General features: G+C 34.2%; 1 protein-coding gene across 1 annotated transcript; it reads right to left on the bottom strand.

Moving 5' to 3' along the window:
* Positions 1-6,782: 6,782 nt before the first annotated feature.
* Positions 6,783-14,664, bottom strand: LOC149544457 (uncharacterized). Its single transcript, XM_089798860.1, has 3 exons — positions 14,339-14,664; positions 12,584-12,724; positions 6,783-7,102 (listed from the first exon to the last, which is right to left on the bottom strand). The coding sequence occupies exons 1-3, from the start codon at positions 14,519-14,521 to the stop codon at positions 6,959-6,961; spliced, it is 468 nt and encodes a 155-aa protein (XP_089654986.1). The 5' UTR covers positions 14,522-14,664; the 3' UTR covers positions 6,783-6,958.
* Positions 14,665-16,692: the final 2,028 nt, after the last annotated feature.

Genomic DNA, 16,692 nt, shown 5'->3' with positions numbered 1-16,692 from the left:
TCCAATTATCAGTACAGTTACTTGATATTGCAATAAGGATATTGGTTGACATCGGATTCAAGGATTCAGTCTAATAGAGACTGATAACAGCAATGAAACATTTGATTATAATAGGAACTTCTCCCTGAACATTGAAGGTATGATCACATTTTGCATGTCTTGGTGAATTATGTATTCATGACAAATCTCATAGGGTATTGTACAATTCTGATTATGAGAATAGAATTTGACATCAGTTTATAACTAGTTCGTTAAATAACCTTTGTTGGCTAACTGTTTGACAAAATGTCAAACCCATGAAGTTTAGTATTTTGGTCGGGGTTATTCCAGTATTCGATAAACCCCCTCAGTACAATATTGGGATTTAGTGACCTTTATAGCTAGGGTCACTACAGTGGTATCAGAGCTGAAGTATAAAGAGTTTTTTTGGTGCTGGAGTAAGCAATAACCTGTCAGGGTTATTTCAGTGTGATAGATGAAAGTTTGCAGGTACTGAGGTGCTGCTGGAGTCTTCTATTGTGGATGTTGAACTTGCATTGCAAGTGTATTGTAATCTTGTGTTGAAGATAATACATTGTGCAGGTGCTGGAGGGGTGGGGTTGTTTAACCAAAAGGTTTTTTCCCCACCGGCAAATCTTTGTGTTATGTGTTTCTTTCTCTATCTATTTTCTATATGTATGGTTGGCTACACTATTGTTGTTTACATGGTATTGAATATGTAAGTTTAAAAGATTTTAAAAGGATTTGCACCATACTTTCCTTATGAGATTAGTGTAGGAAGTTGTTTCCGCACCTGAGTTTCCTTACATCCTCGACCCTTGGGTGGTGCAAATATGCCCTAACCATTCCAATAGTAATATGTATCTTAGAGGCATCTATTTAAAGGCCTCTAAGATGCATCTATGTATCTTCGAGGCATCTATTTAAAGGCCTCTAATATGCCCTAACCATTCCAATAGTAATAGTAATATGTACCATGACACATTCTAGATGCATCTTAGAGGCCTTTAAATAGAGGCTCTCCTAGTGTGTTTGGACAAGAGGAGTTGCATTCGAGAAGCTCTTATGCTTCAACACGCTCATATGCTTCTACAAGCACTCTTAGTCACGCAGGGCGGTTGGTTCAGATCTTGGAAGAATTGCGAATGTTGGAGAAGGAAGGGATTCTCTATGGACTTCTGAGGGATGGCAAATTAGCATTAGTGTCTAGGTGCACTCGTGATTTTCGCATATTCCATTTGCACTCTTTCTCTTCTTGTCTTCATCGTATCTATTATATGTGTCTGAATATACTCCATGAATGAATCTTTAATCTTGAAATTGGAATCTAGATATGTATGAGAATTTTTATTTGGTTGAGAAGAAAACAATAGAAAACCCTAGTTCCAATTAAGAAGAAATTAGTTCTAAATTGGGTTTAGGTACGAATTAGAATTGAATTGAGAAATAGATTTAAAAAGGGTTTTTTAATTGATAGCCAAATCCATTAGAGAATTTATTTAGTAATTTTGGAGAACAAATATTTTATGAAATTTCTTAAAATTGAAAGCCTTTAAAATTGTGTAGATAAAGACATGTTTATTCAGATCTGCATATATATATATATATATATATATATATATATATATATATCCGCATGTTAAAATCGCTGTGAAAATATACATTTGAAAAAATTCGAATTGCAGTGATGACAAACGTTTTTAAAACGTTATAATAAAAAAAAATTATTTCATATTGCATAAGTTTTGGGGAGGGACGGAACTTACACCCTCGTACTCGCTGACGCCGCAGGTACCTGCTGTCACAGGTACTGCAATGATAGAGGGTACGCAGTACCGCTATCGCCGCAAGCCCTGCGACTACAGGGTACCGCGTGCCGACGATGGTGCTTCATGTGTGTGTGTGTGTGTGTGTGTGTGTGTGTGTGTGTGCTATGTGTATGCGATTTGATGGGAATGAAATCAAATTTCTCCATTTTGAATTTCTTAAAAAATTTAAAAATATTTATCATTAATATTAATAATTATATATATATATATATATATATATATATATATATATATATATATATATATATATATATATATATATATATAAGTATGTATATATGTTATTAGTAATTAATAATTATCATAATTTGATAAATGATTTGAATTAAAGGACCATCTTTTATAATAATGAATTATTTTGTAATATTACAGTCTAACTATATAGATTTAATTAATTGATTTGGATTATGAAGAAAAGATGTTTATGAAATTAATTGGTAAATTCTTATGTCAAAATTTACTATTTAAATTTAATGGGGGACGTTTGCAAATAACGTTTATATAAACAAAATATTATTAGAACAATTAGAAAATTGAGTCTAATGGTTGACTTTTAATATTAATTATTTAATGTATATTAAATAGTATTTAATATATGTATTAAATAGTATTTAATATATGTATTAAATAATTAAGAGATGATAATTTATATTATGTTGATTTAAATTAAGAGACTTTAATGATATTGGATTAAGATTTAATTGACAAGGAGTCATTGTTATAACATTGCTACGATTTGAGTTATTATGTTATTAATAATACGTTTTGTATTATTAAATAGATTATTGATACACCTTAATTGTGCTAAAAGTTAGTTAAATATTAACCAATGAAGTTTTGTAATGTTTCTTTAAGATCGATTATCTATAGTTTTGATGAGTTTATTATTTATTAATGTTTGTTGGGTCTAAGAAATTATTAATAAATAATAGTATAATGGTCTAAATGATTATCAATAATACAGGTTTGTTAAAGAAACGTTAGTATTCTTTGAAAGAATGACGAATGTGGTCATTATAGATCTATTAATAAGATTCCCAATATAACTTGTTATTAAATATTAACAGGTCATTATTAATATTAGAGAATTGGATTATGGTTGGCCTTTAACTTGCAAATTATGGCTAGTTATTAATTGGGTCGTTGAGATGGATATGTAATTATTAATTAAATTAATTAATTAGAGTTGATTAAATTTAATTAATAATTAAGTTATGTAATAGAGTTTTAGTTGATATTGATTCTTTTAACGATGATGTAAAGTAATTACATCGAAGTTGATAAAGTCTTAATCTAATGACTTCAATAATGACTTTAGATATTTTAATGGTTGTTAGTGATGATTTAATCAAAAGACTTAAGTTTTAGTAATATTTAATTAAGTATTACTGGAATGATAAAAGTCACGGATTATGTACCTATGTTAATTGATTGATTTAATTGATCATTTATATAAAGTTATAATCTTCTTATTCAAAGATTGATAACTAACTTTCTTATATTTAAACGAATAATGATCCTTTGTTTATGCTAAAAAGTTGAAGTAACATTAAAGAAGAGTTATTTAGTTAGTAACATGGATCTTAGCTAATGAAGAGAATAATTTAATTAAGGGTCAAAGAAGATTAGTGTAATGAGTAAATATTTACCCTTAAGTTATTCTTAGAATGTAATTTTAAATAATGGAAGGATAATGTTATCGAGGGAATAAACGAGTTGACTTGTAGGTCAAATGATCAATCATATACACTTGAAGTATACTTGCAAACAGAAAACAGAAAACCTCTACACTTAATTCAGTAATGAAATTTTAGCAAACCAAAAACATGTGTTGCATTGTGTCTTCTCTATGCTTCTTGTTTTGGGTTTGAGTTGACTAGATTGTTGACTAGTCTTAGGTTGTTACCAAAAGCTTGAGGGTTATGATTGTGATGTCATGATGGTGTCTTGAATTCGATCTTTATAAACCCAACCATGGTTATGTGATGGTATGCTCTATGAGATGTTTGTATTTACTGATTGTTATTGCTCATCAATCTTCTTGAGTGAAGTTGAGTTATATGTATTTGAGACACTTGACCTAATCATTTTTGAGTCATCGATCAGTTATCCTTGGATTACTTTCCAGTCACCATGAGGGGACTAAAATGTTGATTTTTTTTTGATGATGTCATGTTGTGACATGTTTGACTCAACCATATTGGAGTTTTCGATCAGTATGATTTTGAGATATATTTTGGTTATTGAGAACCAATGGATACTTTTGATTATCAGTGATATCTTCAGTTGCCAATAGAGAACTATTGTGGTCATGATTATTTATGAATGCTTTTTCTTTTCTCATGGAGATTTGATGCTCTTTTTATGGATTATCTTTTGGTATTTCCTTCCAGTCGCTTGTATAGGACTGTGGTGATTTTGGTGATTTATGATTCCATGAGCGTAGGGTAGGTTATCTACTTGTAGTGTCAAGAAGTGGCTTGCAATGGGGGCCGAGGCCCTAAGTGGCTGCCAGGGTAACTCATTGTAAGTTGTTTTAATAAGTGAAAACATTTACACTAAATGGAGATCAAATGAACCTAAAAAGATAATTGTTTTGTTCTCGCCCATGCCTCGAGTGCTAGTACAAACTAGGATGGGAGTAGAGAGAATGCGTGGTTGCGACCTTGCATTCCATAGTATGCCTTGTCAGTATGAGAGAATACTAGTGGCCGCATAAGGATCGGTAGGGACCCATGGAGTCCTAAGCTAACTGCCAGGATAACTTCTACATGATATATGCGATGACACTTGCCCGCTTACAGAGTAAGTTTCCTACATGTCATTGTGTGCCTCTGGGATTAGATGTCGGTTTGTGATTGGAACCTTGAGGTAGCATACTTTTAAGATTCATGGACTTAGAGAGTATTTTTGATATGTGATTTTGATAACCTATTTGAGACTTGAGATTATCTCCTCAACGCAGTGGGAATAGACCATTTAAGTTCCACGCGGTCGGGTGGTAGTGCTTATCACTCTTATCATTTGAGATCCATCTGAGACACCGTGGCTGATGTATTCTTTGTTGGCATCTATCTTCATGGATTATGATGGTGGACATGTATCCTCACATTGATGATTTGCATATGTTAGATGATATTATCTTATGCTTTACTTTGCATATTAGATTACTTTCTGCATATGATCTAGTATAATTTAAGTGCGACATTCCTACTATGTTAATACCGATGATCTCTTCGATGATTTGGAATGTTACACACAGAGGGATGGCTATGATCCATGATGGTCTAATGATGCTATTTACGGTTGAGAGGAACCGTGCACTTAGTTAATTATGTTTGATGATTTATGGTTATGATGATATATCATGTATGATATGTGGTTTCATTTATGTTATTGCATTATGGATTAGAGTTAATATGATGATGTACTTTATTTTCACATTTTTATATATTCTTTTAAGCCTTTCATACCCTGTGACATGTGCAATGGATGATTGAGCAATTGGAAATGTAATTTAAGAACATTGGACTTTTCAATATTATATCATGTGGATGTAGTTTTAGATGGAATCATTAATACTAGTTGAATTAGATGTGATTCAACATTAAAGGATCCTTAAAGAATGTAACCTGTTATGTATGTCATGTTTACTTTCATTTGAATTGTTGCTATTGCTTCCGTTACTGTGTATAAGTTGTAAATGGTTTTACTTTCATGTTTTAAAAAAAAATGCTACCAAACTTAGTGAAACTTTAACTTAATTCTTTGGATCTCATGGCGGGGCATTACAATTTGGCCGTATATTTAAATGTAATAAACTGACTACAGACAAAGATTTGGCACTATGGTAGTGTCATTTTATCCACTCCTAAATGTCAGTGGTGTTTTAGGTATGTGCCTTTTTGACATATATTGTAGGCTTTTTGACCATAGTTACCAAGAGTTGCATCTCCAATATTTCAAATGTGCCAAATGCCACCATCTCAAAGACCCGTATTCCAATGTCTGTAGACATTACTTCGGATAAATTTTTTTACAATCTATACACATCTCCTAGAAACATCCCTTGAAAACCAGGAAACTTCCTATTGAGGTTTCTAAGATATATCATTTTAATCACATTGAGCTAACTTAAAATGCTAAATCACATTGAGCTAACTTAAAATGCTACACTACAGTTAACAAAAACTTAAAAACTTAAAAACTACACTACTAGCCTTTATCTACTGAACAACAAATTGCAAGTATTGTTGTAGAATAAGTTTTACTTATCAAATTCTACAGAGGTAATAGTACAATGAGAGGCAACAATAGGACTTGAAGTGTGTACATGAATATAATATTTATCAATTGATTGAAGATATTATCTTTTCCAAGCAATTACATCTCATGTCTTTAATTATGGCATTTCGTACTCAATCTTCTTGTCTGTCATCTCTAGGTGCTTATGGTTTACTATTTAATTCTGTTTTATCGTAACGGTTATATATAAATATCAGTGTAAAAAATCTCTACTTTTGTAGCCATCTATGTCAATAATTAAAATGTTAAGTTTACTTTTTAATTTCCAAGGATTTTAGTAATTAACATTCTATATAATTAGATATCCATTGCATGATAACTTTTCTCGATTCAGATTATACACATTAATATTTGTTATTTTTTCCCATTTCCAAACACTTATCTCCAACTTTTTTTTGAAAAAGGCATTAGTACCCATTCCCATTTCCTGGCAACCATAGGCTTACTTTCTTTGAGTTTTTTTTGAGTTTGATGGATTTTGGATTCTCCTTTAATTTAAAAAAAGGAAAAGAAAGGGGAACAATAATATACGCTTCAGATTTAAGGTCTAATTCTATCAACATGTATAACTGAATATTTGTCATTTAGAGTTCAATCCAAACTTGAAAATGAATAACCAATCAAAGCCCAATGCCTGATCAACCCTGATGCACTAAAACAGATAATACTCTTAAAGTAAATGAAAATAGCTTGCTAAGAAGTTTATTGGAGCTAGTTTTACTTTGTACTTTGGAATTACAATTAATAAAAATAAAGATTTACAAACTAAATGAATACCAAAGTACTCGGCACCAAGGAAGTTACAAATTTGTGACAAGCTTGCATCAAAGTTTGCTTGTCTGATGACCGTATAATGCATGCCGACCTTCAGCTATGACTTCACCTGTTGCTTTGTTTCTCAAGTTCACATATGTCATAGAAAACCCCCCTTTGTGTCCCAATATTTTTGCATCAACCTCAATTTCATCCTGAAGCCCAGGCAGCATGTCAAATTCTCAAAGCTCATGTTGCAAGCTAATCCAAAATAAACAAAAGTAAATTCATCTTACATTAACCTGAGTAGAAAATGTTATCAAAATGCAGATAAATCTGGAAAAAATCAAAGGGGTAATTTATCTACGCGCGTTACATACAACAGAGACAATACGAAGATGCTAATCTGTCCTTAACATTTAAAGGGAATTGGCAAAGTTGTCAATCAAGAAGCAGAGTTCGTTCCTTGGCCTAGAATAGGGTCTTCGGATTTTATCTTCCTAAATCTCTGGGCAATAGTTATTACAGAGATTCATTATAAATTTACAACAGGAAACAACTGAACTTTTCCTAAATAGGAAAAGATACCATTAAAATTAGTCCTAAATTACTTAAGTTAGCATGTCAAAGATTGAAACTTTCTTCACTCATACAAAACATTTAGTTTCTGATATCAAATTGAGAATATAAAAATCAAAGTGAGTTGTAATGTGACAACAAAGAGAGATATAGAGGAGAAATACATTTGACTTTGTTACCTTTATTGATGCATAATCCACTCTAGTAAGGTGGCATAGATAAAGGCAAGCAATACACAGGCATATTTAAAAAACCAGTACAGAGGAAGATAAGTCCTGAATAATTTTGAATGGCATGATGAGGGTGATCTGGGCTGTATAGATGCAAGAGATAATTTGGTACAGAAAGTCCCATCCTTGCTTCTGTTGCTGTATTGTTTAAAAATCTGATTTCAAAAACATGGAAAAAGGCTAAGAATTATTTGCAGACATGCAACGAAGCTATTATAATTAGGATCAAATTACATGACTTTTTGTATATAATACTAATATATAAAGGCATAACAAGAAGCAAATACCTTTTACTGGGATTTGTCTCAACTTTGTATGAACAGAGCCTCATTGATCAAGAGAGTGATAATAATTAAGTACATTTATTGGCGAAGGACCAAAGTTAAACTCAATATGCACCTTTCAAACATGTACTGAATCATGGCAGATTGTGTCAAAGATAGATGACTGAAAGATTGAAGATGATGGGATCTGACCATATAAATATCCATCCCTTCTGCTTGTCACTGTCGAGTGAGACAACTGAGATTGCAACGGAGGAAGAACAGGAAAATTGAGCAAGGGCAATATATCATTCAGCTTGCAGCTGTAGGGGAGTAAAGCTTAGCAAGCCAGGTAATATCAACATATTTCTCTGAAAATTTTCTCAAATACAATCTTACAACAGAAATGTAACAATCCAAGACCTGCAACTTAAAAAGAAAATCCAAATTGGCAAGAGATCGAAGAGAAGATGTGAGGAAATTCCACACAACACAGATGAAAATATCCCCACCATATGTACCACAGTAGTGGATTTGATCTGCAATTAGGTAAGAGTTGATTTTAACTTTTTAGAAGGCATCAGAAAAGTGCTCCAAGAGATGATGGGCAAACGAATTGAAAGGAAAGACCAACACTCTACCCAAGCTTATGATCCAGAGCCCATGGATTCCCAGAGTATTAACAGACAAAACTAGTTTAAAAGATTATGAATTATGTACAAAGCCAAATAATGGAAATGATTGAGTTCAATATTTTATTCAGAGTGCTTAAAAGATAAGAGGCACAAGAGAAGATGTGACTGAGTTAGACCTGAATATTGCAAGAATGCATCATGTAGAAGTTTTATACAAGATTCAAGAGGTCAGATAAGTTCCAAGATGTTTACCTAAAATCTACTTCAATCTATTTTTATCAACCTCTGCAGAATAATCATAGCACATTAATATACAAGTGTGGAAGACAACAAATATCTTGTCAGATACAAGACACAGACCCATTTGTAACAGTCTATTCACTTTCAATGTTTTGTTGTATTCTAGAAACACTACTATATAGCTGTAGCCTGTGCAGAACAGGGTCAACATGATCAGAGCTGTGTGGCATGAATACGAAGGCACTAGACCAACAGAACGTACTCCCTTGTTCTAGCCTCTAGGAGTTGTCCTCACATTGATGGTGAAAAATGAAGTGAAGTATGGCCAGTGCACTGCAACTCAAACACAGTCTACTAGTTAAAAACTTAAATGTTACTGAAATAAAACAAAACCAAACAGGTTGGAGTAGATAGTAAGAACCCCTGCTAATTCTGCCCTGTCTTTCAAATTAGAGATGTTTGAAATGATTCTGAATATTATCATCTATATGATTTGTTTAATGCTTTCATAATATTTTCCCCTTCATAAAACTCATCTTGGCTTTCATACAATCACGAGGACATTGTGACAAACAGTTTGCAATCGTATCATATGACTGGCTATCTAAAATTTAATCACTGCACTTTTGTTTACGACTCAGAAATTCAGGATGATGCACGTATAATGCTTTGAACTTAGTGAACAGCAGAAACAAAGGTCTTGGAAATTGTCATAGCTGAAACAATGAATTCAAGTATATATACCTTCTTGATAATTAAGGACTGTGATGCAATAATCGGACTATTCAGATACAACAGAAAATAGACTTCATTAATGTTAGGATTAAGGTGTCTCAACCTTAGTCTAAACATGCTAATTTTATATATTTATTTATTTTCACCCGCTTAAGAAGTCTTAATGTTAAGGATCTAGTGTCATAGGTGCTATGTTGAATCTATGCAATTAATATGGCAGTTACTAGTCTGGTGGAAGAGTCATGGAGAGTTAATGTTTGGTAATTTATATTTATGGTGGAGTTCACTATTGGCAAGTGGTGTGAGGTAGGTGTTGCATATGGAATGGTGATTGTTATAATTGAGTTATGCTTTGTTGCATTGGAAGTTTCTATATGCAATACGTCATTGCTTTAGCCATGTTGACACCACAAACCTCTTTGCTATTAGAGATGGTTTTGGAGACCATGGGCTCTTTCCACTTGTGTTGAGCTCTATAAATGTGTAGCTACTTAGTGCATTGGATGATGTTAGGTTGGATATCTTCTAAGGAGCGTTTATGTGGCTGATATTTTCTAGATTTCCCTGCTGCTTTATTTACTCTTGATGAGCATTGGCTCAAAGCATTGTATTGTAGCTGTTGTTGCTGATAATAAAATTAAGTCTGGCTTTTGTAGTGTGGATTTTTTTCCTGAAAGGATTTTCCCACATATATATCTAGTGTTGTAAGTTTTTTTCTTTAATCTGAATTTTTATACATCTATCTAATTTGCAATAGCTTAAAGGTTTGTAAGAAACTGTTGCATCATCTCTCCTGTTAGGTTTAGCATTTGGAAGCATTATTCCACACTTGACTTCCTTTCAATTAACAGTTCATTTAGCATGGAACTCCAAATAACTATAACACACCAAAACTGGTGTCTCAATATTTTCCTAGCAATTGCAAAACAAATTCAAGCACCACTTTAGGCAAGAGCCTACAACACAATGGTAAATTATGAGACTATAGTTCCAACTCGCCTATCACTTTGAAGTTCAACAATTTTTGCATGAGATTGCCCTAGTTTGAATCAAGTCTCTTGTGCACAAATTCACTGGAAGAAAGCATAGGGTGTTTGACCAATTCCAGACCTATAGAGATTTTGTCCTTAAGTGAACCATAGTTCCATGCCCAAGGGGTAGAGATCAATAATAAAATATTTTGCCAATGATGATACCTCCCCTTGCTTGGTCTCTCTAAAATACCTTTTCTGTCTAACCCTCAATACTATTAAAAAAATTATTGCTTATAACTTAGCATTCATTAATCCTTTCTTGACTGAAAATTGCATTCTCTCCTTGTATGGAGGTCCTGCTAGGTATAAATCATTTTCTCCAAAGTATTGCATGTACTCCCTCAAGGTCATAAGAGCTCCACTATTATCCTTAGCTGCATATGTAATGTCCCACTGATTCATATGTTTGAACTTAATATCCATGCAAACCGTAGATGTTATTATAATTAGCAAACTGGTATACATCCTGTGTAGACAGGGTTAAGGTCCAAAGAGGAGATATTACAGCCTGTATCTCTGTTCCATTCCTTTTCAACTGTCCATGAGTCCTACAGCAAGGGACTGTTTGGTTGTTGGAATAAGAATATGTGAATAGGAATACGTATTCTAGATTTCTTATTCTAGAAAATGAGAATACATATTCCTATTCTCTATTTGGTTAGACAAAATTGAAATTTTTTAACCAAGAAATTCGACAGCACTCCCGACTGGCATCAATTTCTACGACTGTGGGGCTCTCACGAAGAAATACAAGGATGAATTTTGGCCGTGCAAAGAAATACTTTGTCCTCTTAGTGAATTCATAGGTGTTTTAAAGCATATTTTGGAAATCTGTGATTTTTATTTGGCAGGATGCGGTTGCAGGATCGAGTCTCACATCATCATGGAAATGCAGGCCGATTATGGATGAATATCACTATGACGAGCTGCAGAAAAGGGTCGGCATGGCTCAGAGAAAAAGCCCACGGAAAATTCCTTGGCTTGATGCAAAAGAAAATGACAAAGACCAAAACAACGCATGAAAACTTGCGCAGACTCAAAAATATTATGTTTTCTGAAAAAGTAAAATTGGAATAGGAATGCATATTTTAATTCCACCTATTTAGGTGGAATAGCAATTGCTTGTTTTTTGGCCAAAATTGGAATATGTATTCCCATTCCCAATTCCGATTTGGTGCACCCAAACAGAGAATTTGAAATTTCAAGAATTTACATATGCCTATTCCACTCGTATTCCCTTTGCCAAAAACTGTTGTTGTTTCCTCTTAATTTAAAGTTTATATGTTTACAAAGACCATTTAATTTTTATCTGTTCAATAAAAGTTATTTGTATAGCTGCAAACTGATAAAATTAAATGAGAAATTATAGGGTTCTCGAATAGCCTCAAGCTACCTCTTTCTCATGCCATCCTAGCGTTTTTGGTAAAAATCTGCCAAATGTTTTCCCCTAAAAGGATCATTTGCAGCAGAAATCTGAAAAATATTTTCTAACAAAGGGATCTTTTGCAGCAAAAATCTGTAAAATATTTTCTAACAAAGGGATCTTTTGCAGCAAAAATCTGTAAAATATTCATATCCATTTTTCAGGATCAGCCAAAGTGCTACTAGCTTTTTGGTAGAAACCTACAATATATTTTCTACGAAAAAGGACCATTTGCAGAAGAAATCTGCAAATATGTTCCAACAAAAGGATCTTTTGCAGCAGAAATCTATAATATATTGTAATCGATCGTTTGGGATGACGCATCCTGCTATTAGTATTTTGTTAGAAATCTACAATAAAATTTCCACCAAAAGGATCATTTGCAGCAGAAATATGCAAAATATTTTTTAACAAGAGGATCTTTTTGCAGCAGAAATCTACAAGATATTCATATCCATGTAAGTAGCAAATAGACCATACAAATAAGACGTCATATTTAAATTCACCTTCTTTTATAGAAGTTCATATAGCGGCATATAAAAAGATAATCTTCTTACATTAACCTTCGCAGTCGAGACGTAAGAAATATTCATATCAACAGAAACTTTTTGAGGCTGATTATCAGCTAGAGCAGCAACACATCCTATATCATCAACAATAGTTGCAATGACCCCAGCATACAATGTTCCAGATGCATCCTGCAAAATAAAATGCATATTTCATTTCAATGAGTTAAAATTGCATTCTTCAAAAAACACCATTGTTAAGGACAAAACAACGGACTCTGAAGATTGCTACAGATTAGCATCAAATTTCAGAAAATGGGATAAAGAACGAATGGAACCAAACTCTTAGCAGCAGGGGAAAGGTTTGTTTTGCTGAAAAATATAACATAATAAAATGTCACACCAAATATCATCATTGAACAACTCAATATACACTTAAACAATTAAGGAAACACATTATAGGTAACTGTGCGATCAATTGAATCATTATTTGAATCTCCTAAGAGAGATAAACTCCTAGCCAAGTCCCTATGCATGCATCAGTAATCTTTGCTCAGGCTCCTTCAGCCTGTGCTTGATCCTATGCTTTCAAACCAGCCAACAAAAATGCCTAACATAGGTTTTGTCCCCGTCTGTAAAACACCAATGAAGCCATCTGCAGTTCCACACTGCCTTGGTATGTAAGTGAACACACTGTAAGTCCAATCAGATGGTGGTGTTTTCAACTCTGTGGCGAAAGTTGCTGTACAAAAGTCTACTGGAAGAACGCTTGTTCCTCTCTATAAAGTTAAGGTAGCTAATGGTAATCAAGTGTATTGCTTAGGCTGAAAAGTTGGTTCTGTAAACTGGATTGAAGAAGCAGTTAAGAGTTACAGAACTGATGGAATGAGTTCTAAGTTGAACATTCACAATCAGGAAAGAGGGGCTATTCTGACCTTATATTACAAACGAGTCAATGCCATGAAAATTTATGAGTTTATGATTATCTATTAGGGTCGTTGTGAGCATAAAGCCATGGCTGCAGACTAAAGCAAATGAACACACAGCAGTAAGATCTGATTTGCTGGGATGCAGCTTCTTCTTCGGGGGGTGTATCTCGTGGTTAATTCAAAACAAAGCTACCACATAGGGACGTTATCATGTTGTGTATTATTTATCTTTTCAGTCCAACTTATACATATATGAATAAATAATTCAGAAGTTATTAAGATTGAAAGAGTCCTTAATTTACAAAATGTCAACAAAAACCCTAAGAGCAAAGGGAACAATTATATAACATTTTTTCTTAAGATATAAAAATAATAATGAAATAATCTCAGACTTGGGCAGCAACTCAGGAGAGTGTCTAATATCTGCATAAGATGTTGGGGCCGAGGCCTCTTCAAGAACATCTTCTGCGACTATTTTTGACTAGAATTTCCACATATTTCCACCAGCCGATGGAACATTTTAGCGACCCTCAACTTAAATATTACATGGTAAATTTTCGAGCAAGAAAGACACTATTGATGATGTTTCAAAATTTGCAATGGTAAAGACTAGACTTGATTCCCAATAAGAGGCATCGTGTAAAAAGGCACTTGCTTCGGACCAAACGCATAATAATTTTGGTATATCTGAGCATTTATAAGGTATCCTCGATGCTTGCTATTATTATAATTCAATTGTCTATATTCATAATGGGGCGAAGGGTTTTTCAGTACCTATATAAGAATTCGAATGATTCACCAGTCATATTATGCCATACTTCCACAAATTTCTGCAGAAAGAATAAGTGCAACAAAAATACCAAAAAACTAGACTTACAGTCAATCGGGCAGGTACCGTCCAAGAGCATACAACGTGACCGCGCTGGAGCTTACGAATTTGGAAGCCGTGAATTGTGAAACATTCGTAAAAACTAGGAGATCCTGATGGATGAGGGTTTATCTGCAGATTGTTTACTTTGTCTTCGAATTGTGATGTTAAATGTTTTTTTGTATTCTCCATAATTTCGTATCACTGGAAAATTGCCAGGCAAACAATTTAATATTTACTCATATGTTAACAATTTCTCCAACATCTCAAAGATGATTAAAAAAGAATAAATAAATTATTGTTTTGCGACAGCCGTGGATCCTTAAAAAATTGTAGTGTTATATGGTACGCATGGTTTATTCTAATTAATCATATTAAGGGGGGTTATAGAGTTCACGGCACTTTTTTTTTTTTTTTTTTTTGAGGTGTGAGGTAGATTGTAGATTACACATATATATATATATAGGATTTTAGAGTTCACATATATATTGTAGAGTTCACACATCTATATATACTAGTTTTGTTTTTTTCTTATTAATTAAATTTTTTCTATTTTTCTATAAGTATGTCACTATTTAAAAAAAGGGTCTAAAGGCGAGGTGACAGGAGAGTAACTACACCACCTCGGTCAGCTTCGTGCTAGGAAAAGAGATGGATTCAATGGTGGAATGATGTCATTACCAGAACTGTCTGGTTCCTATGCATTTATGGGTGTCAATTGGCTATGTTCAGAAAACGGTAATATGAAGCCAACAGGCTTGCCCTCAAAAAAGCCTCTAAAGCCCTAACCCTCAATCCCTTTGATGTGGACTTACAGATTCAGCTTGCCAAGCTTCTCCATGACAAATAAATTGCTACTAATTTTGCTACTCGGGGAGCCCAAATCAAAGCCCATCTCCACTGGTTGGAGGTTGGCGACAAAACCTCGAAGGAGTTTTTCAGGCTCTTCGTGCCCGTCATACCAATGTTGGGATTAAAAAGATCAAACAAGGAAATGTTATTCTGTCTAGTCTCCTTGCCATCCTGCAAGCATTTGTTCATCACTATGAGAACGTGTTTGCTTCGTAGGGAAATGTGGTTTCTCAGGATGAAGCTCTCAAAAAGTGTATTTCTATTACTCCAAACCGCCTAGCAGTTGAGCAATGTGCTTTCTGTGAGTAACTTCTTTCCCTCGAAGACCTTAAAGAGGCATATAGGTCCTGATCTACAAACACCTCTGGGAGCATGGGATGGGTTTCCTTGTGAATTCTACAAACACCTCTAGGAGCATATAGGTCCTGATCTGCACAAAGTTTATCTTGAAGCCTATCATTCTAAAAGCTTAGGAGCCATTATAAACAAAGGAAATATCAATTTCATACCTAAAGCCGGTGATCTAGAGGACATATGCAATTGGAGACCCATTACCCTTCTCAATGTGTCTTATAAGATTATTGCCAAGGCACTCTCTCTCAAAATCAAGCACATGTTGCCCTTAATTGTGCGGCCAGAGCAAACTGGATTCATCAAGTCTAGATATATTCTTGACAACATCATTGTTGTCTGGGAGGGAATGGAATGGGCTCGCAAGTCCAATCAAAAGGCTATCTTTTTAAAGATAGATTTTGCTAAAGCCTATGATCGCATTGAATAGCCCTTCATCTTGGCTATGCTCTAGGCTCTAGGTTTTGGCCCCAATTTCCTTCAGTCCGTGGAGATGCTCTTTGGTGATGCTAATGCTTGCATTACCATCAACAATTCGCAATCTAAGGCTTTTGGGCTTTTTCGTTCCATTAGGCAAGGTTGTCCGCTAGCTCCTGCGCTTTATGTCCTTGCTGCGGAAGGTTTTGGCTATTTACTTGCACATTCTGTGTCCTCAGAACTAGTTCACGACATTTCCTTGTCTAAATCATCCTCCCAATTAGTTAATGGACATTTTGTTGATGATTCTTTTCTTACTCTTTTAGAGGATGAAGAAAACATCAATAATGCTTTAAGTTGCCTAGACACCTTTGGTCAAGCCTCTAGTTCTGCCATTCAATGTCATAAAATACTCTACTTCCATCAATCATTTTTGCCAATTCCACCTTGGCTCAGTCAATTTGAGTGGAAATGGGTTGCTCATGGAGAAATCTTCTTCTTTCTTGGCATTCCTTTTGCGTTCCAGGCACCGCCTGTGGTACTTTGGAATGCTGTGCTAGCCAAGATTAGAAAAAAGCTCGACTACTGGATCATAAAGCCGCTCTCCCTCGTTGGTAAATTCCAGATTTGCTCCAAGATTCTGGTGGCCACTCATGTGTATTACTCCTCCTGTCGGGCTCCATCCAAAGCTTCTTACATGAAGTTGGAAAGATTGCTCGGGGATTTTCTCTGAGCCTTCAGTT

This window comes from Cupressus sempervirens, chromosome 8 (assembly GCF_028749045.1).
Source record: "Cupressus sempervirens isolate cs-2001-9-10 chromosome 8, ASM2874904v1, whole genome shotgun sequence".
Taxonomy (NCBI): Eukaryota; Viridiplantae; Streptophyta; class Pinopsida; order Cupressales; family Cupressaceae; genus Cupressus; species Cupressus sempervirens.
Note: the sequence above shows the minus strand (reverse complement) of the source record. Positions and strands in the feature narration are given on the sequence as shown.